This window comes from Cricetulus griseus, chromosome X (assembly GCF_003668045.3).
Source record: "Cricetulus griseus strain 17A/GY chromosome X, alternate assembly CriGri-PICRH-1.0, whole genome shotgun sequence".
Taxonomy (NCBI): domain Eukaryota; kingdom Metazoa; phylum Chordata; class Mammalia; order Rodentia; family Cricetidae; genus Cricetulus; species Cricetulus griseus.
The window spans coordinates 125318005-125341535 of record NC_048604.1 but is presented as its reverse complement, the minus strand read 5'-3'; the positions used below and the strand labels follow the sequence as shown (position 1 = coordinate 125341535).

Here is a 23531-nt window from a genome sequence, read left to right as displayed (position 1 = left end):
ACTGCTCCTTTACTCCTATCCTGGAATTTCTTTTCCTTCCTTCCATGTTTTCTGGGAGGGGGGTTTCTACCCAGGAATTAATTTCTCATCTTGAAAGTTGACAGTTAAATAGGCTACATAATTATCAGGTTAGACCGAAGCAAATGAAGCAATTTAACTAAATTGTAAAAATGGATATAATCAGAGTTTATATATGCTAGGACAATTTTAACACACAGGTTCTTACCTTCTGTAACTTCTTGGTTGATAAGCTGAACTTGCAAACCAAAGATCTGTTCCTGCACTTTGGTGTGTGACAGTTTCAGTTTCTCTCGCCTGCTTATCATGTAGCATAGATTTCGGACCTGCAAGCCCAATCCCCAGCAAATGAAGATGTTTGTTATATTAAGCAACTTTACAGTTGAAATTGTTCAGTTATATTGAAGGTCATGAGTTCTTATGGCTGTGGGAGTAAGGAGTGAAGACAAGATCCAAGGGCCACAGACCACAACCCAAATCAAAGGAATTACTACACCATGAACAATCATGGGGACACGGTTCCCATGCCAATCTGCTCTAAAAGCAAGTGCTTCAAGCTTCCCTATAAACCTATTCTCTAGTCTACAATTTAACGGATCAATATTTACATATACAGTCCAGCTAAGAAGATAATAGCATCATATTTTAGCCTTCCCTATCTATCCCTGAGTATGAATGATAGCACTTGGCATCTGTACCACCAGGTCTTATTCATTTCTAGAGATTAGACAATTATGGAATTTCCTAGGGTAAATACAGCACCTAACTTTTCTTTGAATTTTTATAGCACTTAATTTATCCAATGAATACATCATGAGTTAAATTACCTGGTGAAGTGGCTGTCAATCAGAGATGATTTTAACCCCTAGGAGGAATCTGGTAAATTTGGAAAACAATTTTGTTTGCCAGAACCAAGTGTATAAGAGGACTGGTATATAGTGGGCAGAAATAACTGATGCTGCTAAACATCCTATCCTGTCACTCACAACAAAGGTCAGTACTCCACAATAAATAACTACTCAGCTCAAGATATCCATGGTGCTCAGTCTGAAAAACTAAGACAGTGCTTTTCTGAACAAAATTCACTCATCAGGCTTCAGTCTCAGAAATATGTTAGTAAAATATAGCTGAGCCATTTTAGACTTGACAGTGAATTAAAAAGTAAATCAACTGAGAATAATAAATTCAAAGTCAAAGTTCATAGAGCAAATACATGAGGTCTTTCCATTCACATGTCAAAATTTAAATAGAACCCAATGTCTGGGACCACAGAGAACTCAAATGATAAGGAAGGACACAAGCTTACACTATACAATGGGGCTGTCATTTTAAAATTGGAAGTGGTATCTCCTATCTCTATATAGACAATAGAGCTGGTCACCTTACCCTCTCTAGGTCCTGCCTCAGGTGCATAAACATTCTCATACGAGTATGAATGCTTTCTTCTTTTGGCTGTACCAAGACATGTTCTTCCTCTTCTTTTGGAGGAATTAATGGCTTGTTGAAGTTGCTTTTGCGCTTCAGTTTCCAGTAGTTATAGATAAAGTCGACAGTTAACGCAGATAGCCCCAGCTCTTTGGCAACATCATCTACCTGGACCAAGGTGTAGAATTCTTCTTCTAGTTCACGAAGCTTCTGTGCCCGCAGGCTGGTTTTCTCACTTTTTGCCTGGCTCTGCTCAGCAACTCTGTGGTGGTGGTACTCAGCTTCCCCAACTTTTGGCTTGTTTTGGCTATGCTTGAGGCAAAATGACTTGAACTTTACTTCATCACCCTCATCTAGGATGGTCTTCATTTCTAGACCGTGCTCAAAGGCACAGGTAACATGGAAGGCAGTAATACAGCTTTTCACAGAGCACTAAAGGAGAAAAAAAGTGTTAAGGCATTAGATGGGAAGAGGATAGGGATCCCCTATGTTTCTGGGACCAAACTGTGAGCTTTTATAGGAAGCAAAGGAAAGAGGGAGGGAAGGCTTGACTATGACAAATATTTTACAAGTAAAGAAAAAAAAGATGAAACAAAAAGAAAAAGAGAAAAATATTTTACATGATTTTTTTTTTACAAATAACCGAGGAAACTTGTTCATATAGAAAACAGCAAAAACAGAGGCAAAAATATGAAATTCCTATTTTAAGGTTTCAATTCAAGCAGCAAATAAGCGTTGAGCTGCTTTTTTTGAGAAGTCTTTGCTTTATTTAGTTATGGTTTCTTCTCTCTGTCCTCCATATTACCTATATATGCTTTTATTGTAGTACTTTTCACACACTACCTACTAATAGCTGAAAAATTCCTGGACATAAAGTTATGACAGAAGCTATGTCAACTACCTGTGCACCAGTATGTCATCAATTCAGGCAACACCATAAACTACTGAGAAAGCAGTTGCTCAGGATAAATGAAAGAAAACACACAGTCAAAATTATTGCTAGGACATCCATGGCTCTAAAAGGTCACAGGAACTTCAGTATCTAAGCAACCTAATTTCCTGAAAATTTTCTAATACAGCTGATCTATGCATTAGACTAGACAACTAGTCATGAAAAGCTATTTAAATATAAATTAATTTAAATGGGACCAAGATGATGAGCATGTTAGACCCCTTGTATTGCATGTGTGAGGCCCTGTGTTTCATCTTATAACTATAAAATGTTAATTAAAACTATATACTACAAGGAGCAATGGCTCAGCAGATAAGGGGGCCTTGTCAAAAAAACTGATGATGAATTAAATCCCTAGGACCCACACGGTAGGAGAGAGTTGACTCTTGCAAGTTATCCCCTAATCTCCACATGTGCACTCCCCTCAATAATACATATTATTTAAAATGACATACAATGAAAAATTTAACTCCTTAGTCACATTAGCCACACTTTAACCAAACTACACACACACACACACACACACACACACCCCAAAACAAACAGAAACATTTCCATCACTGTAGTCAGTTACAGAAGAATTTGGTTACAAGACATTTTCCCTTAAAGAAATGGAGGAAAAGACAAAAATGGGAAGAAAACAATAAATCCCCTAAAGAAAGCCAAAGAAAGCAAGGAAAATAATTGAACAAGTGAAGAAAACAGTCCAAGTCTTGAAAACTGAAATAGAGGCAATAAAGAAAACACAAACTAAGGGGATTCTGGAAATGTAAAATCTGCACAAATAAGCAGGAACTAAAGATGCAAGCATAACCAACAGAATGCAAGAGATTGAAGAGGGAATCTCAGGCATTAAAGATATACTAGGGGAAATAGATTAATTGGTCAAAGAAAATGTTAAACCCAACAAATTCTTAGCAAAAAACATCCAGGAGATCTGGTCCCCCATGAAAAGACCAAACCTAAGAATAATAGGGGTAGAAAAATTCCAGCTCAAAGGCACAGAAAATATATTCAACAAAATCATAGAAAAAAACTTTACTAGCCTAAAGAAGGAGATGCCTATGAAGGTACAAGAAGCTTACAGAACACCAAAGTGACTGGACCAAAAAAGTCCACTGGGCATATAATAATCAAAACACTAAACATACGAATAAAGAAAGAATATTAAGAGCTGCAGAGGAAAACGGCAAAGTAACATATGAAGGCAGACTGATCAGAATAACACCTGACTTCTCAATGGAGACTTTCAAATCCAGAAGGTCGTGGACAGATGTACTGCAGACACTAAGAGACCATGGATGTCAGCCCAGACTACTATACCCAGCAAAGCTTTCAATCACCACAGGCAGAGAAAACAAAATATACCACGACAAAATCAGATTTAAACAATACCTATCCAGCCCTACAGAAAGTACTAGAAGGAAAACTCCAACCCAAGGAAGTTAGCTACACCCATGAAAACACAGACAATAGATAAGCTCATAGCACCAAAACCCAAAGAAGGGAACACACAAACACTACCACCGCCAAAACCAAATGTAACAGGAATCAACAATCACTTGTCATTTATATCTCTTAATATCAATACTCAATTCACCTATAAAAAGACACAGGCTAACAGAATGGATACAAAAACAGGTCTCATCCTTCTGCTGTAAATAAGAAACCCACCTCAACCTCAAAGACAGACATTACTTCAGAGTAAAGGGGTGGGAGAAGATTTTCCAATCGGATGGACCTAAGAAACAAGTGGGTATAGCTATTCTAATATCTAACAAAATAGACTTCAAACTAAAATTAATCAAAAGAGATGGATTAATCACAATCCATCAAGATGAAGTCTCAATTCTAAACACGTATGCCCCCAATACAAAGGCATCCACATTTGTAAAAGAAACATTACTAAACTTAGCTCAGACATCAAACCCCACACATTAATAGTGGGAGACTTCACACCCCACTCTCACCAATGCACAGGTCTGCCTGACAGAAATTTAACAGAGAAATAAAGGAACTAACAGATGTTATGAATCAAATGAACTTAACAGACATCTTTAGAACATTTCACCCAAACAAAAAGAATATACCTTCTTCTCAGCACCTCATGGAACCATCTGGAACCATCTCTAACAAATCAAACCTCAACAGATAAAAAAAAAAAAACTGGAATAACCCCTTGTATCTTATTGGATCACCATGGCTTAAACTTGGAATTCAACAGCAACACTAACTGCAGAAAATCTACAAACTCATGAAAATTGGACAATGCTCAATTGTATCATCACTGGGTGAAGGAAGAAATAATGAAATGAAAGACTTCCTAGAATTCAATGAAAATGAAAGCACAACATACCCAAACTTATGGAACACTGTGAAAGCAGTGCTGAGAGGAAATTTCATAGCACTAAATGCCTACATAAAGAACATGGAGAAATCTCACACTTGCGACTTAACAGCATACCTGAAAGCCCTAGAACAAAAAGAAGCAAACTCACTCAGGAGAAGTAGACAACAGTAAATAAGCAAATTGAGGGCTGAAATCAACAAAATAGAAACAAAGAGAACACTACAAAGAATCAATGAAACAAAGAGTGGTTCTTCGAGAAAATCAACAAGATGGACAAACCCTTATCCAAACTAACCAAAAGGCAGAGAGAGAATATCCAAATTATCAAAATCAGAAATGAAAAGGGGGTCATGACAACAGACACTGAGGAAATCCAGAGAATCATCATGTCATACTTTGAAAACCTGTACTCCACAAAATTGGAAAATTTAAAAGAAATGGACAACTTTCTGGATAGGTACTACATACCAAAATTAAACAAATCAAGACCAGATAAACAATTTAAAAAGACCTATACCCCCCAAGGAAATAGAAGCCATCATCAAAAGTCTCCCAACAAAAAAGCCCAGGACTACACGGTTCAGTACAGAATTCTACCAGAATTCCAAATAAGAGCTAATACCAATACTCCTCAAGTTCTTCCATACAATAGAAATAGAAGGAATATTGCCAAACTTTTTTTTATGAGGCCACAGTTACCCTGATACCCGAACCACAAAAAGATACAACTAAGAAAGAGAATTACAGACCAACATCACTCATGAATATTGATGCAAAAATACTCAATAAAATACTGGCAAACTGAATCTAAGAACACATAAAAAATCATCTACCATGATCAAGTAGGCTTCATCCTAGAGATTCAAGGATGGTTCAACATATGAAAATCTGTCAATAAATAAATAATATAATATAAATAAACTGAAAGAAACCACATGATCATCTCAGATGCTGAAAAAGCCTTTGACAAAAATCCAACACCCTTCATGAGAAAGGTCTTAGAGAGATCAGGAACACAAGGAATATATTGGAACATAATAAAGGCAATATACAGCAAGCCAACAGCCAACATCAAACTAAATGGAGAGAAACTCAAATAGATCCTAGTAAAATCAGGAACAAGACAAGGCTGTCCACAGTCCATATTTAATCAATATAGTACTTGAAGTTCAGGTAGAGCAATAAGACAATAAAAGAACAGCTAAGGGGATACAAATGGATGGGAAGAAGTCAAACTTTCACTATTTGCAGATGATATGATGGTATATACATGTGACCCCCAAAGTTATACCAGGGAACTCCTGTATCTGTAAACACCATCAGTAATGTGACAGGATACAAGGTTAACTAAAAAAAACCAGTAGTCCTCCTATATACAAATGATAAATGGGCTGAGAAAGAAATCAGAGAACCATCACCCTTTACAATAGCCACAAATAGCATAAAATATCTTGGGGTAACTCTAACCAAACAAGTGAAAGACCTGTATGACAAGAACTTTAAGTCTTTGAAGAAATCAGAAAATGGAAACATCTCCCATGCTCTTGGATAGGTAGGATCAACATAGTAAAAATGGCAATCTTACCAAAAACAATCTATAGATTCAATGCAATCCCTATTAAAATTCCAACACAATTCTTCATAGACCTCAAAAGAACAATATTCAACTTTATATGGAAAAACAAAAAACTCAAGATAGCCAAAACAATCCTGTACAATAAAGGAACTTCTAGAGGCATCACCATTCCTGACTTCAAGCTCTACTATAGAGCTAAAGTAATAAAAAAACAGCTTCGTATTGGCATGAAAACAGATACATGGATCAGTGGAAGTGAACTGAAGATCCTGATGTTAATTCACACACCTATAAACACCTGAGTTTTTGAAAAAGAAGCCAAAATTGTACAATGGAAAAAAGAAAGCATCTTCAACAAAAGGTGCTGGTGTAACTGGATGTCAACATATAAAAGAATGCAAATTGAACCATATCTATTCCCATGCACAAAACTCAATTCCAAATGGATCAAATACCTCAACATAAATCGAGCTACAATGAACCTGGTAGAAGAGAAAGCTTTGAATACATGGGCACAGGAGATCACTTCCTAAATATAACAGCAGTAGCATAGACACTGAGAACAACAATCAATAAATGGGACCTTCTGAAACTGAAAAGCTTCTGTAAGGCAAAGGACACTGTCAATGAGATAAAACAGCAACCTACAGAACGGAAAAAGATATTCACCAACCCCACATCTGACACAGGGCTGATCTCCAAAATTTATAAAGGACTCAAGAAACTAGACACCAAAATGCCAAATAATCTAATTAAAAACTGGGGTACAGATCTAAACAGAGAATTCTCAACAGAAGAAACTCAAATGTCTGAAAGGCATTTAAGGAACTGCTCAACATCCTTAGCCACCAGGGAAATGCAACTCAAAATGACTCAGGGATATCATCTTATACCTATCAGAATGGCTAAGATCAAAAACACTAATGAAAGCTTATGCTGGAGAGGATGTGAGGTAAGGGGAACAGTCTTCCATTGCTGGTGAGAGTGCAAACTTGTACAGCCACATTGGAAATCAGTATGGCAGTTTCTCAGAAAATTGGGAATCAATCTACTTCAAGATCCAGCAGTAATACCATTCTTGGGCATATACCCAAAGGAATCACAATCATATCACTAAAGATGTTTGCTCACCTATGTTCATGGCAGCACTATTTGCAATAGCCAGAATCTGTAAAACAACCTAAATGCCCCCCCAATCAAAGAATGGATAAAGAAAATGTGGTACATTTACACAATGGAGTATTACTCAGCGGTAATGACACTTTGAAACAATGACACTTTGAAATTTCCAGGCAAATGAATGGAACTAGAAAAAAAAATCCATCCTGAATGAGGTAACCTAGACCCAGAAAGACAAACATGGTACATTCTCACTCATAAGTGGATATTAGATGTAAAGCAAATCATAACCAGACTATAGTCAACAACCCCAGGGAAGCTAGGTAAAATGGAGGACCCTAAGAGGGACACACAAGTAGGGCTCCAGGAATGGGAAATAGTTAAGATCTCCTGGGTAAATTGGGAGAGGGGTAGAAAGGAGGGCATAGGAACACGAGGGACTGAGAAGGCCAAGTTGAGGGAGGAACGGATGGGGAGAGCGAGGAAAGAGAAATCTCGGTAGAGGGAGTCATTATGGAGTTAGGGAGAAACATGGTGCTAGAGAAATTCCCAGGAATCCACAAGGATAACCCCATTTAAGACTCCTAGCAATAGTGGAGAGGGTGCCTGAATGGGCCTTTCCTTTTAATCAGATTAGTGACTACCCTAATTGTCATCATAGAACCTACATCTAGTAACTGATAGAAGCAGACGCAATAACCTACAGCCAAGCACTGGGCTGAAATCCTGGAGTTCAGTTGAAGAAAGGGAGGAGGGGTCATATGAGCAAAGTGGGTCAAGATCATGATGGAGAAAATCACACACAGCTGACCTGAGCTAGTGGGAGCTCACAGACTCTGGACTGACAGCTGGGGAAGCTGCATGGCACTGAACTAGGGCCTCTGAATGTGGGTGACAGTTATGTGGTTTGATCTTTTTTTGTGGGAGGGTTAGCAGTGGGGCCAGGACCTATTCTGGGTTTATGAATTGGCTTTTTGGAGCCCATCCCCTATGATGGAATGCCTTGTTCCGTCTTGATACAGGAGAGAAGGGCTTGGTCCTGCCTCAACTTTGTAGGCCAGACTTTGTTGACTCCCCAAGGGAAGCCTTACCTATTCTGAGGAGTAGATGGGTGGTGGCAGGGGAGGAAGGTGAGGAGGTGGGAGAAGGGGAGGGGGGGGAACTGGGCTTAGTATGTAAAATGAAAAAAAATAAATAAAAATTGCATCTTATGTCAGAAAAAGCAAAAACAAAACAGTCCTGGCTGTCCTGGGACTCACTTGGTAGACCAGGTTGGCAGAGATCCACCTGCTTCTGCCTCCCTGAGTGCTGAGATTAAGGCATGTGCCATGCTGTCCAGCAAGAGTTTATGTTTTTTAAATGTAAAAATGAAAAAAATGGTATTTTTCATAATTAAAGCAAGTACTAATTCTTTTGGAAGCCTGTATTTGGAGGCCACGGTGCTTGCTATATATGCGTTGGAGTCTTGACAAATAGAGAATAAGCCTGGATATAAATAAAGAATTGCATGACAGGTTTCCTTAGAAATTCAAGATACCCAATAGAAACCAAAATAAAATAATAGCATTATTTTATAATAGTTGACTTTTCCTCTTTACCATCAAAATGTACAAACTTCAATTATATCACATGGCTTTTAAAAAATTTGTTTTATGTGAACATGTGATTATGTTTACTATGTGTGTGCAGCCCCCATGGAAGTCAGAAGAGATGTCAGATCACCTGGGAATGTAATTACAGAGTTGTGAACAGTCCTATGTGGGTGCTGGGAACTGAACCTATGTCCTCTGCAAGAACAACAAATGTTTCTAACTGCTGAGCCATTTCTTCGGCTCCCACAATGATCTTTCCTAGAACTACTAGATGGTTTGATGGCAGTTTGCTAAGAGACATTCCTAATTATCATCTATGTATTTTTTATTTGGTGAAGTTTATATTTCAATATTCTGTATCTTTCAGCTAAGAGACAATCTGTTTTTAACACCCTATTGATAGTTGTTGAAGAATGTCTTTTATTATTTGTTGTATAATTATTTCATTTCTCATGAGTATTCAATCCTCTTCTCCTAAGACAATACTGTCAACTATTAAAGCATTCTTTTTTTGGAGACAGGGTTTCTCTGGGTATCCCTGGCTGTCCTGGAACTCACTATGTAGACCAGGCTGGCCTTGAACTCACAAGGATTGTCTGCCTCTGCCTCCCAAGTGCTGGATGTTATCACTTCTGGCAGGAAGATTACACTTAAACAAATTCAACAGGATAAAGGAATTTCAGGAATGGGACACAATTCTAATATCATCTAATCCAGCCTCACATTTATTATTAATTAAACTTCTTCAAAAAGAATCTGATTGGCAGGGTGATGGTTGCTCAGGCCTTTAGTCCCAGCACATGAGTGGTAGAGGCAGGCGGATTTCTGTGAGTATGAGGTCAGCCTGGTCTACAGAGAAAGCACCAGGATAGGCTCCAAAGCTACAGAGAGAAACCCTGTCTTGAAAAACCAAAAGAAATTATTCTGAATTAGACATGCCCCTTTCCAATGAAGTGGTAATCTAGCCACATAATAGATTCCTTCACTGACAAAAGCTCACAAAACAGTCCTCCTTAGCTTTGGATAGTTCTTTTGGAAAATTTGGTTATATTAGATGGAAATATGTATCCTTAAAATTTCCACATATTTGACAAACCTCATGAAAATGAGGATGAAGCTAGGTTCAAGATACATTTTTATCTGAGTATTTTTTATTATTGCTTGGCTAAAAATCTATACAGATACTTAAAAACCAAACAGTAAAGGGCCTTTTTTAGCAGCAACCAATAGAATGTTAAAAACAGATGTCTCCCAGGACAAACTTATAGAATGTAGAAAAATAAATTACACAAAAGGCAAATATATGGATGATAATAATGAATGTCTCTTAGCAAACTGCCATAAACTATCTAGTTTTAGAAAAGGTTATTCTGTGGTATTTATAATTGGAGGCCTGTACACTTTGGGGCTAAAAGAGCAAAGCCCAGCCAGGTTTTGGAGTCAAACATTTATTTATTGCTATTATAAAATAATGCTGCTGTGAAAATTCATGTAGAAGATTTTATTTTAGATTCATATTTTCATTTCTTTTGAATACTGTGTAGCAAAGGATTAACCTTGCACAAAGAAGGGTCTGGTCCTTTGCCTCTAGTACCTGAGAAGCAACAAAGTAAGCCTTTGGACTGTTCTGCTACATAGTCTGTGCTAACTGTGTGACTATGGTACATGCTACCAATGTGACTTCCAGAAGTACCCAAGAACAAGGTGTCAGGCAAATGGATAGTTAGCTCTTTCTATGTGGTGAATCCTCAATATTACCCCTGGTCTCCATGGCTCTGATGAGTGGAGAAATAAATACTGAATGCATGGTTTTGGGGGTGGTGGTGTGGTAGGGAGCATAAGATATACATCTCCTTGGACAACCTGGCATTTAGGCAGGGAGTAGAGGATCACTGTGATGAGTCATAAACCCAGTTATCTGCAGATTCCTGTGGAGACTGAGAACACAGAGTGCTTGGCCTTTGGGGCTGATACTTGGGCATTAGGTAGGGGTAGCAACTTATTTCTGTAGCCTCCTTTGGGGTTATTAATTCCTGGGTGGGGTCTGGCGGGCAGAGTGCTGTGTTTTCTTGATTCTTTCTGTCCAGTGCAGAACTCAGTGTATTGTTTGCCTTCCCATTCTTTGAAGCACCTGCATGTAAGCCTTAAATCAAGTATGAGGATTTGATGTGAATCTTGCCATATCCCCACACAAAATGAGTGAGTGAGTGTGTGTGTGTGTGTGTGATAGAGATAGAGAGAGAGGGAGAGAGATTCTGTGTGTGATGGAGAGAGGGAGGGAGGGGGAGGGAGAGGGGGAGGGAGAGGGAGAGGGAGAGGGAGAGGGAGAGGGAGAGGGAGAGAGAGAGAGAGAGAGAGAGAGAGAGAGAGAGAGAGAGAGAGAGAGAGAGAGAGAGAGAGAGAGAGACAGCTTGGCTCATGGGCTACTCACTACAGACAGCAATGGCGTCTAGTATCTAAAGAGGGGAAGCTTCTAGAGCAAATACATTTCTGATATGCACAACATATCCTGAATTAGTCCAGCCCTATAGGAGCAGTAGCATAGAGCACCAATTTGTACTGTGAGAAAAGAGGTATTAAGATAGATCCAGTGCCCTCTCTTCCCCAAAGCTGGTGCATTCTAATATTTAAAGACTGGGAAAGGAAGCTGGATCAATTATATATTTTTTAAAAAAATTAACCTATTTATCTCTTTATTATAGTTTTAAGCCTTTCAAAATATTGTTGTTTATAGTTTTATTCATATTCTTACCTTTACTTGATTTTATTTACATTTTTATATCTGTATTTTAAAACTGCTTACTCTTCTTCAGCTTCATTTTTTCCACTTTTTAACCTTGCTGCTGCTTCCTTTTTCCTGTCCCTTCTTTATTTCATTTATTACCTTTATTCATTTTTTTAGTTTAGGCTTGCCTTGAACTTCCAATCCTCCTGCCTTCCTCTCCATGTGCTGGGATTACAGGCGTGTACCACCTTTACTAATTTTTTGAGACAGGGCCTCCCTATATGAAACCTGGCTGGTCTCTACTTGCTATGTAGACAAGGTTGGTCTGAAACTCACAGAGATATGCCTGCTTCTACCTCTTTAGTGCTGGGATTAAAGGTATGTGCCACTACAACCCAGCTCTACCTTTATTAATTTTTAACTCCATAGTTTACTCCACACTTTTGGCACTTTCTTATCTTTACAAAGATTAAATTTAAACTTTCAATTCTGTATATTTGCATGTCTATATGTGGCTAAATGCATAAGAGTGCAGTGTCTGTGGAAGCCGGAAGGTGGCTTTGAATCTTCTAGAGCTGGAGTTCAGCGGCAGCAGTTGTGAGCAACCCAATTCATGCTGGGAACCAAACCTGGGATCTTCTGGAGAGCATTCTATACTATTAACTACTGATATATCTCTATATCCTCTACCTTTCTTTCCTACAGCTACTGGTGATATAGTAGCTTGACTTTTATTATATGTTTCATATTTGCTTTGTTTTGGTATTGTGATGATTAATCACCAATGTAAAATAACAGAGTTTAGAATCATCATGAAAACATCTCTGTGGTGTCTTTGAGACTATTTCTAGAATGTTTAACTGAGTAAGGAAGGATGGCTGAATGTGGGTGGCACTATCCTACTCGGTTAGGGTTTCAGAATAAATTAAAAAGGAGAATCGAGTTGAACATTCATCTCACTTTATGCTTTCTGACTAAAGACACAATACGACCTGCTATCTCATTCTTCTGACATCATGCTTTCCCTGCCATGGTGGACGTAGCTTCAAATTGTGAGCACAAATAAACCTTTCCTTCCTTAAGTTGCTTTTGTCAGGTATTTTGTCACAGGAACACATAATAAATAACTAATAGATGTGGATTCCTGCCTTTCCGCTCCACCCTCTGGTAGAGTGCCAGGGGGGTCCTCCAGTCAACCGGCGGAGGCCACTAGACCCTTCCTGCCACCAAATCCTGAAGAGGTACCTGGAAGCAGTCCAAAGTAGCCAGCATCAGCTACCATTCCTGCCTTGCTCCTCCACCCTCCAGTAGAGTGATAGAGAGTGAGCGAGCAAGCAAGAGACAGAGCGAGAGCGAGAGAGACAGGGGGAGGGAGGAATGGAGGGACCTGAAGGCAGAACAAAACATCCAACATCGGCCTCCATTCCTGTCTTGCCCCTGTATGATCTGGGAGAGAAGAGAGGATAGACCCTTGAACCCATACCCACCAGAAGAGGGAGAGACCCTATCTATACCCACTGTAAGAAGAGAAGGGAAGATAACACTATAGGGACACATCCAACAACAGAAAGACTTATATGACATCACCAGAATCTAGAGACTCTACAACACCAAGACCTGAACATCCCAACAAAGATGAAACAGAAGAGAATGACCTTAAAAACAACTTCATGAAAATGATAGAGGCCCTCAAAGAGGATATGAGAAAATCCCTTAAAGAAATGGAAGAAAAAACAAACCAAAAATGCAAGATATCAACAAATCTCTTAAAGAAAGCCAAGAAAAAACAAACAGATGGAGGAAACAATTCAATCAGTTCAAGACCTGAAAACTGAAATAGAGACAATAAAGAAAACACAAACTGAGGGAGTACTGGAAATAGAAAAGCTGGGTAAACGATCAGGAACTACAGATGCAAGCATAACCAACAGAATACAAGAGATGGAAAAGAGAATCTCAGGCACTGAAGATAAACCAGAGGAAATAGATTCATCAACCAAAGAAAATCTTAAACCCAACAAAGCCTTAACACAAAATATCCAGGAAATATGGGACACCGTGGGAAGACCAAACCTAAGAATAATAGGTATAGAAGAAGGCGAAGAAGCCCAGCTCAAAGGTGCAGAAAACATGCTCAACAAAATCATAGAAGAAAACTTTCCCAATCTGAAGAAGGACATGCCAATGAAAGTACAAGAAGCTTACAGAACACCAAATAGAATGGGCCAAAAAAAAAAGTCCCCTCACCACATAATAATCAAAACATCAAACATACAGAATAAAGAAATAATATTGAGAGCAGCAAAAGAAAAAGGCCAAGTGACATATAAAGGCAGACCTATCCAAATTACACCCAGTTTCTCCATGGAAATCCTGAAAGCCAGAAGATCCTGGATAGATGTTCTACAAACACTAAGAAACCATGGATGCCAGCCCAGACTACTATACCCAGCAAAATTCTCAATCACTATACATGGAGAACACAAGTTATTCCATGACAGAAACCAGACTTAAACAATACATATCCACCAATCCAGCCCTACAGAAACTTCTGGAAGATAAACTGCAACCCAAGGAAGTCAACTACACTCAGAAAAAACATAGGCAATAGATAATCTCACTTTACCAAAGTCAGAAATAAGGGAAAAACTCATACACAATACCACCACTAAAAACAAATCCAAAACAAACAAGAATCAACAATCAATGGTCATTAATATCCCTCAATATCAATGGTCTTAACTCACCTGTAAAAAGACACAGACCAACAGAATGGATACTAAGGCAGAATCTATCCTTCTGCTGCATACAAGAAACACACCTCAACTTCAAAGACAGATGGTACCTCAGAGTCAAGGGTTGGGAAAAGATTTCTCAATCAAATGGCCCTGAGAAGCAAGCTGGTGTAGCTATCCTAATATCTAACAAATTAGACTTCAAACTAAAATTAATCAAAAGAGATGAAGGTCATTTCATATTCATTATAGGAAAAATCCATCAAGATGAAGTCTCAATTCTGAACATCTATGCCCCAAATACAAAGGCACCAACATTCGTAAAAGAAACATTACTAAAACTCAAATCACACATAAAACCTCACACACTTATAGTGGGAGACTTCAATACCCCACTCTTACCACTAGACAGGATCACCAGACAGAAACTTAATAAAGAAACAAAGGAACTTAACAGAAGATATGACACAATTGGGATTAACAGACACCTATAGAACATTCCATCTAACCACAAAAGAATATACCTTCTCAGCGCCACAAGGGACCTTCTGTAAAATTGACCACAAACTCGGCAACATAGCAAATCTGAACAGATTAAAAAAAATTGGAATAACCCCCTGAATCCTATTGGATCACCATGGTTTAAAGTTAGAATTCAACAACCAAATTGCAGAAAACCTACAAACTCATGGAAACCAGTAATACCCAATTGCACCATCCCTGGGTCAAAGAAGAAATAAAAAAAAGAAATTAAAGCCTTCCTAGAATTCAACCAGAATGAAGTCACAACATACCCAAACTTATGGGACACTTTGAAAGCAGTGCTAAGAGGAAAGTTCATAGCACTAGGTGCCCACATGAAGAAACTCGAGAATAGTCACACTAGAGAATTAACAGCACAACTGAAAGCTCTAGAACACAAAGAAGACAAGGCACCCCGGAGGAGTAGACACCAGGAAATAATCAAATTGAGGGCTGAAATCAATAAAGTAGAAACTAGGAAAACAATACAAAGAATCAATATAATGAAGAGTTGATTCTTCAAGAAAATCAAGATAGACAAACCTTTATCCAAAGTTATCAAAGGGCAGAGTGAACATGTAAATGAACAAAATCAGAAATGAAAAGGGGGACATAACAACAGACACTGAGGAAATCCAGAGAATCATCAGGTCATACTTTGAAAACCTGTATTCCTCAAAATTCAAAAATTTAAAGGAAATGGACAATTTTCTGGATAGGTTTCACTTACCAAAATTAAATCAAGAACAGATAAGCAATTTAAATAAACCTATAACCCCTGATGAAATAGAAGCAGTCATCAAAAGTCTCCCAACCAAAAAAAGCCCAGGGCCAGATGGCTTCAGTGCAGAATTCTTCCAGAAATTCAAAGAACAGCTAATACCAATTCTCCTCAAAGTATTCCACACAATAGAAGAAGAAGGGTCATTGCCAAACTCTTTTTTTTTATGAGGTTTCAATAATTTTGGTACCCAAGCCACACAAAGACACAACTAAGAAAGAGAACTACAGACCAATATCCCTCATGAACATTGATGCAAAAATGCTTAATAAAATACTGGCAAATTGGTTCCAAGAAAACATCAGATCAGAGAAATCATCCACCATGATCAAAGCAGGATTCATCCCAGGGATGCTGTCTGGGAGGCCAGTACAGGACTGATCCAGACCCCTGAACATGGATGTCAATTAGGAGGCCTCTGAACTCTAGGTGGCCCCTGGTAGTGGATTAGTAATTTTCCCTGGTATAAGAAGGGATTTTGAGAGTCCATCCCATGTGAAGGGATGCACTGACACATGGGGGAGGGCCTAGGCCCAGGCCGGGATGATGTGGCGGACTTTGGGGAGCCCTTGTCAAGGGCCCTACCCTGCCTGGGGAGTGGAGGTGGATGCAGTGGTGGGTAGGTCTGAGGTTGAGGGGAGGGGAGGGAGAGGGAGAAGGGATTAACATGTGAAGCAAGCTTGTTCCTAATTTTAACTAATAAAAAAATTACAAAAAAAGTGGGGTACAGAACTAAAAAGAGAATTCTCAATAGAGGAGTCTAGAATGGCTGATAGACACTTAAGTATTCAACATCCTTAGCCATTAGGGAAATGTAAATCAAAACAACTCTGAAATACCATCCTGTCAGAGTGGCTAAAATCAAAAACACCAATGACAGTTTATGTTGGAGAGGATGTGAAGAAAGAAGAACACTCCTCCACTGCTGGTGGGATTGCCAACTCATAGAGCCACTTTGGAAATCAGTATGGCGATTCCTCAGGAAAATGGAAATCACTACCACAAGATCCAGCAATTCCACTCTTAGTTTTATACCTAAAAGAAACAATTCATACCACAAGGACATCTGTTCAACTATGTTCATAGCAGCATTATTTGTAGTAGCCAGAACCTGGAAGCAATCTAGATGCCCCTCAACTGAAGAATAGATAAAATGTGGTTTATTTACTCAAAGGACTACTACTCAGGGGAAAAAACAATGGGATCTTGAAACTCGCAGGCAAATGGATGGCACTAGAGGAAACCATCCTGAGTGAGGTAACCCAGGCACAAAAAGACAAACATGGTATGTAATCACTCATATAAGGATTTTAGATATGGAGCAGGGGATTGCCAGCCTACAATCCATACTGCCAGAAAGACTGGGAAACAGGGAGGACCCTAAGAGAGACATGCATGGTGCCCCAGAGAGGGGGAAAGGGACAGGATCTCCTGAGCATATTGGGAGCATGGGGGAGAGGAGGGGGAGCTGGGAGAAAGAGAGGGCCAGAAGAGGAGGGTAAGAGGACGAAATGGGCAAGCAGGAAGGTTTGAGTTGGGGGAAGAATAGAGGAGAGTAGGATGCGAGATACCATAGTAGAGGGAGCCATTATAGGTTTGAGAAGAGATCTGGCACTAGGGAGATTTCCAGAGACCTACAAGGATGACACCAACTAACAATCTAAGCAATAGTGGAGAGGCCACCTTAAATGCTCTTTCCTGATGAGACTGATTAACTACCTTATATGCCATCTTAGACCTTCATCCAGTAGCTGATGGAAGCAGAGGCAGACCCATAGCTAAACACCGAACTTAACTTCTGGAATCCAGTTTCAGAGAGGGAAGAGTGATGAGCAAAGAAAGGGGTCAAGACTGGGCTGGTGAAACCCACAGAAACAGCTGACCTGAACAAGGGGGAAAGGAAGGAAGGAAGGAAGGAAGGAAGGAAGGAAGGAAGGAAGGAAGGAAGGAAGGAAGGAAAGAAGGAAGCAGGTAGGCAGGCAGGCAGGCCGGCAGGCAACATGAGCAGATAATATCTACCCGGGACACCCTAACCCTGATATATGTATCTTTAGCAGTTCTTGTCATGCCATGGGAAGTGTATCCATTTTGTTGTCTTTAATCCTTAACAAATAGATGGTGTCAGAACAATTTGACACCAGAGTTAAGTGTGGTAGCATATATCTTTAATTCTGGCATTCAGGAGGCTGAAACAAGTGGATCTCTGTGAATTCAAGGCCAGCCTGGACTACATAGGGATTTCCAGGACAGTCAGAGCTACATAGTAAGACTGTCTCAAGAAACAATACATAATTGTTTACTGTAGACAGATTTCTCTTTGGGCTGCCAGCTCACAAAAAACCAGCACAGACACTTATTAATATGAAAGCTAGGCCTAAAGATTAGGCTTGTCCCACTAGCTCTCGTAACGTAATCCATTTATATCAATGTACATTTTTGCCTCGTGGCTTTTTACCTCTCTTCCATCTTGCACCTGAGCCTAGATTCATCATCTTTTTCTCTATCTCTCTGCCCTGAAGTCCTACCTAACCTCTTCCTGCCTAGCTATTGGTCGTTCAGCTTTTTATTACACTGATCACAGCAATACATTTTCACACAGTGTACAAATATCCCACAACAGTTTACAGAATTAATGTCATAAATGGTCTAAATTGCTGTACAAAACTGTTTGCTACTCTTAGGCTCTAACATCTACAGTGACTATAAGCTCTTATCTCTCAGCCCTACAATATGAAAAGAGATGTCACTGAAGTATTACCTAACTTTTCCTATTTTTTTAACAAATGGATGGCCTAACTATACAGCCAAAGCTGGCTTTGAATTCCTCCCAAGTGCTGGAGTTACAGGCATGTATCACATCACGTTTGGCCCATGTTTATATTTAAACATTTAAAATGTTTTGAGCTCCCAAAGGCAGGAAGATATTATAACAGTCTTAGAACAAGAACAACTTGTATTAACAAATTGTGAGATATGTGGAAAAAAATTGAAGTGCTTTTCTAGGTAGGTGGAGGAGAATGCCCTTTTATGTTGTTATGTGCACATGTGGAGACTAGAGGTCGATGTCAGGTGTCTTCCTTACTTGTTCTCCACCTTATATTTGAGACAAGGTCTATTTCTGAACATGAACGTCAGCATTTCAGCTGACTGACTAACCAGTTAAGTGATTCCAGGGTCTGCTTGCTTCTGCACGTCACTTCTAGTGCTGGGGTTACAGATGTATGATGCCAAACATTTAGTTTTAAATAGGTGCTGGGGATTCAAATCCAGGTCCTCATGCTTGTGAAGCAAGTACTTAACCACTGAGCTATCTCCTCAGCCTTCCTTTTAATCTTAGTATTTCATTTTCTTCATTGCATCACTTTAATAGTCATTGAAAATGTACTTTCTTATTTACCAGTTCCCCACTTGTTGAAGATTTTATCTTTCAGAAGTTAATATCCATAACAATTGAACTCATATTGGGCTAACAGTAAACTCATACTAATTTTCCAATTGATATTAAATTCTGTATACTTGTATGTGACTTCAGACAGGCCCATATCACTCTACCATCAATCCAAGCCACAAATTCTGGATGAGTCTAGTTTGGCTGGTCAAATGAATGTTAGGAATTTCTATCAGCATAATTAGACTTACTCTAAGGAATAATAATATGGGCATATACAATGATTAGCAGTCCCACTAACACGTATATTTATTTCTTAGGTACTAAGCTAATCTCTCTGCCATCTTAAGTAATTGCTATTATAATCTCCATTTACATATGTGAAAGCTTAAGCCCAGATGTTAAGGTAACTTTTTTAAGCTTACATAACCAGCAAGAAGACCAGGTTTCAAATCCTGGGAGACTGGAACCAAAGAGTATATTCCTCCTTTTCTTCTCTCCCATCTCTACCCTTTCCCACCCCCTTCCTCCATCTTTTCCTTCTTTCCATCCTATGTTCTAAGACAGGGTCTAACTATATGGCCTAGGCTGGTCTTGAACTGGCAGTACTACTGCTCCAGCTTTCCAAGTGTTAAGGCATATAGGTGCATGTTATCATCCAGCTTCAAAGCCATTATTTTCTAGACAAGGCTTTTTGTAGACTAGGCCAAGCCTCAGGATCTAGATAGAATGGGAACCTCAATGTAAGATACACAATAGAAAAATTTGGGAAATCTGGCAATTAGAGCAAGTATGTGTAGAAGCTGGGCAAAATCCAGGGCTTCTTAGACATCTAGCTTGAACTCAGACTATCATTTGCTAAAGGATTATCAGAAGCCTTCATGTTAAGAAAAAAAAGGCTCTTATTTGTTTAAATATTATCTATGGCTGCCTTTGCATTGCAAAAGTGGTGTTGAACAGCTATGACATGAAACTACATGGTCCATAAAGCCTAACATATTTACTATCTTGCTATTTGTAGAACAAATTTACCAGTCGTTGCTCTAACCAATAAGGACCTACATAATCTCTTTGATCTTCTTTTCCCAAACATTCCATTCTCATCTTAGTGGATTCTTTCTTGTTGATCAAATAGGCCAGGCGCACTCCTTTCTCATGGCTTTTTCAATGGCTGTTTTCTCTATCTGGAACACTTTTTTGTTTTATCTCAATTTTATTCTTTAGGATGGAAATGTTAGTACATCATTTGAGTAGGTAAGAGACAGGACAGAAATTCACACACAAATCACTAAGAGTTGCTACCCTTATTTTTTTATCTACTATTTTTGTATAAATTCTTATAGTTTTTGCTACATTAACCATCTTACTGCTTTTCAAGATAAGCACATGCTAATGGTAAACAAAAGAAATCAAATTGAAAAGAAATTGTAATGGAAACTCTCCCTTGTGCCTATAATTCCTGCCATCGAAAAGCCAATGCATTACTAGATTAGATTTCTTTTTATTCCTCTCCTTTTTTAATTAGAAAGAAAATTATTTTACATGTCAATCCCAGGTCCCTCTCCCTCCCCTCCTTCCCTGCCCCCCAACTAATGCCCTACCTATCCCATACCCTTTCTGCGCCCCAGGGAGGGTGAGGCCTTCCATGGGGGGGGGTCTTCAAAAATCTGTCATTCTTTGGGATAGGGCCTAGGCCAACCCCCTTGTGTCTAGGCTCAGGGAGTATCCCTCATGTGGGATGGGCTCCTGGAACACTTTTATACTAAACACCTGCATAGCTTTTTCTCTTGCACTGAAGTTTTTGTTCAAATGTTTACTCCATAGTTAGTCCTACCCTAACCTCTCAGCTTAAACTTGTAACTCATGCTCCCTGCATCTCACTTCCCAACTACTTACTGTCCTCCAGTCTTTTCCACAGCAGTCATTACCTTCTAACATTTTAACATCTATTGCTTACTGTCTACTTTTACAACTAAAATATAAGCTCCACAGTGCAAAGTTCTTTGTTATTTCATTGGTAGATCCAAACCCTAGTATACAATTAGGCATACACATTTGTTGAGTAAGCCCTTTATACTAAAGTTTGTGATAGGGATGTAGTTCAGTGGTAGAGCATGTACTTAGCATACTTGAGATCTTGGGATTAATCCCTAGCACCACACAAAAAATAAAAACATGCATAATAGCCTTAATTTAGTAAGATTTCTCTAAAATCAAGGATCTGAACTTTAAGAAATAAAAATAAGAACCATTGGTCTGCAGATGAGAAACCTCCTTTAATATGTTCCATCTACTCATCTATTCATCCAACATCCATGCATCAATTTATTGTATGTCTATGTATTGTGTGTTTATCATGTCAAGGTATGGAGGGAAGTGAACAAATCTAGGGAAGAAAAACTCATAGATTAACAACATAATAGAAGACAGAATGTGGAGTGTAAGCTGCAATGCAAACTGAGATCTGCAAAGGTTAAGGCCAACATTCTCTCTCACTAGTTGTTACTAATTACTAACCAGGATGAAAATAATCTTTAACAGCAAAATAGTGGGAAATATGGGTACCACAATGAGAATAAGTTATTGAATATAAATTCAATCTCTACTATAAAATTATTAAATAATGCACATGGAAAAATTTGTTTTAATGGAAAATATATATTATAAATTGACACAAGGAAACATATGTATTTATTCAACACACCCTAAATGAACACTAATGGGGGAATGGTATATCTTCTTGGACTTCAAGAGGCTCATATATGAAGAGCAAATAGGGAAGAACTTAGATGAACATATCATGTGTGAGGTTAGTGGTTTAGGGTTTCTATTACTGTGACAAAACACCATGACCAAATATGGTGTGCTGGTCCCATACACTTAATCCCAACAGCACTCAGGAGGCAGAGGTGTGTGGATCTTTGTGAGTTCAAGGCCAGCCTGGTCTACAAAGTGAGTTCCAGGACAGCCAGGGCTGTTACACAGACAGACCCTGTCTCAAAAAACAAAAACCAACCAAACACATGAAAAACCAGAAAAAACAAAGCACAAACAAAAACCCCACTAGACCAAAAGTAACTTGAGAAGAAAAAGATTTTTTTTTTCATTTTACAACTTGTATTATCCAGGGAATTAGGACAGAAACCCAAGGCAGGCATTGTTGCAGAGGCCCTGGAAGAGTGTTGTATACTGGCTTGCTCCTCATGGCCTGTTCAAACTGCTTTCTTATAGCATCCAGGATCATTAGCCTGGTAGTAGCACCCCTGTCCCCAGGGTGGGTTAGAACTTCCCATATCAGTCATAATCAAGAAAATGGACCACAAGTTTGTCTACAAGCCAATTTATTTAGGGGCATTTTCTCAATTGAGTCATTTGCAAAATGACTCTAGCTTGTGTCAAATTGAGATAACACTAGCCAGCAGAGTCAGTATATACCAGGGGGACATTTTTCCTTTATAAATACTAAAATGTTATAGCTAAGATACATAAAATCAGCCAAAAGAAATTTTTAAAAAGCAAGATAAGTGCTCATATTTGTTAGATAAGTCTGTAACCTGTTATGCTAAGCAGCAGTGAACTAAACGAAACACCTACTAGAGTCACTGCCCTAAGTTATGACATTACAGAGACTCCTTTCTCTGAAGGTCTTCAGGAAAATCTAATTTCAACCAGTTTACAGCTTACACACAGTAAGTCTGTGGAATGGAAGGTCAGTCCTTCCCACTTACAGGCAGCACCACCTTATTATGTCTGGGACAGAAAGTGAAGTGATATCTCAGAGAACATTACTTGTACTACTACATGCAACATAGATGACTATGAGAATGATTTTCAAAACTTGTCACCAGATTTTATCTATTCAAATGTACCTTTCCACCCCCAAGTGGTTACAGAGCCATCTACCTAATCATCCTGGATCTTAAAGGCATTGCCAATTAATGGATGAAGCTCTTCAGATCATGGGCCAATGATTTAGTTACCACTTGTTCCCACTCATAATGAAGTTGCTCAACTTCATAGTTCACTTAACTCATGAGCTGACACTAAAAGATAAAGGTTAAATACCATTATGAGTATTATTTTGAGAAAGAGTCTCACTATATTGTTCAGGCTGGACTTGAACTCCTGAGCTGAAATGATTCTTCTGCCTCAATTACCTGAATAGCTGGGCCTAAAGTGTGTATTATTATGCATGACAAACAATATGAATGTTGAAAAGAATAGGTCAAAGGTAAGAGAGATGGCTTAGTAAGAACATTTATTGCTCTTTCAGAGGATCTAAGTTTAATGCCCAGCACCCATGCTGGGTGGCTCACAACAACCAGTAAATCCAGCTCCAGGAGATCCA

The 23531-nt window shown here is 38.9% G+C and overlaps 1 protein-coding gene across 15 annotated transcripts in view; it reads right to left on the bottom strand.

Moving 5' to 3' along the window:
• Nucleotides 1-23531, bottom strand: part of Jade3 (jade family PHD finger 3) — a 126743-nt gene that overhangs the window by 4175 nt on the left and 99037 nt on the right. For all 15 annotated transcript variants that reach the window (XM_035450009.1, XM_027432300.2, XM_027432301.2 and 12 more), the window contains 2 exons: nucleotides 1405-1875; nucleotides 227-344 (listed from right to left, as the gene is read on the bottom strand). In XM_035450009.1, the coding sequence (XP_035305900.1) occupies nucleotides 227-344; nucleotides 1405-1875 (589 nt within the window). The remainder of the gene's footprint in view (nucleotides 1-226; nucleotides 345-1404; nucleotides 1876-23531) is intronic.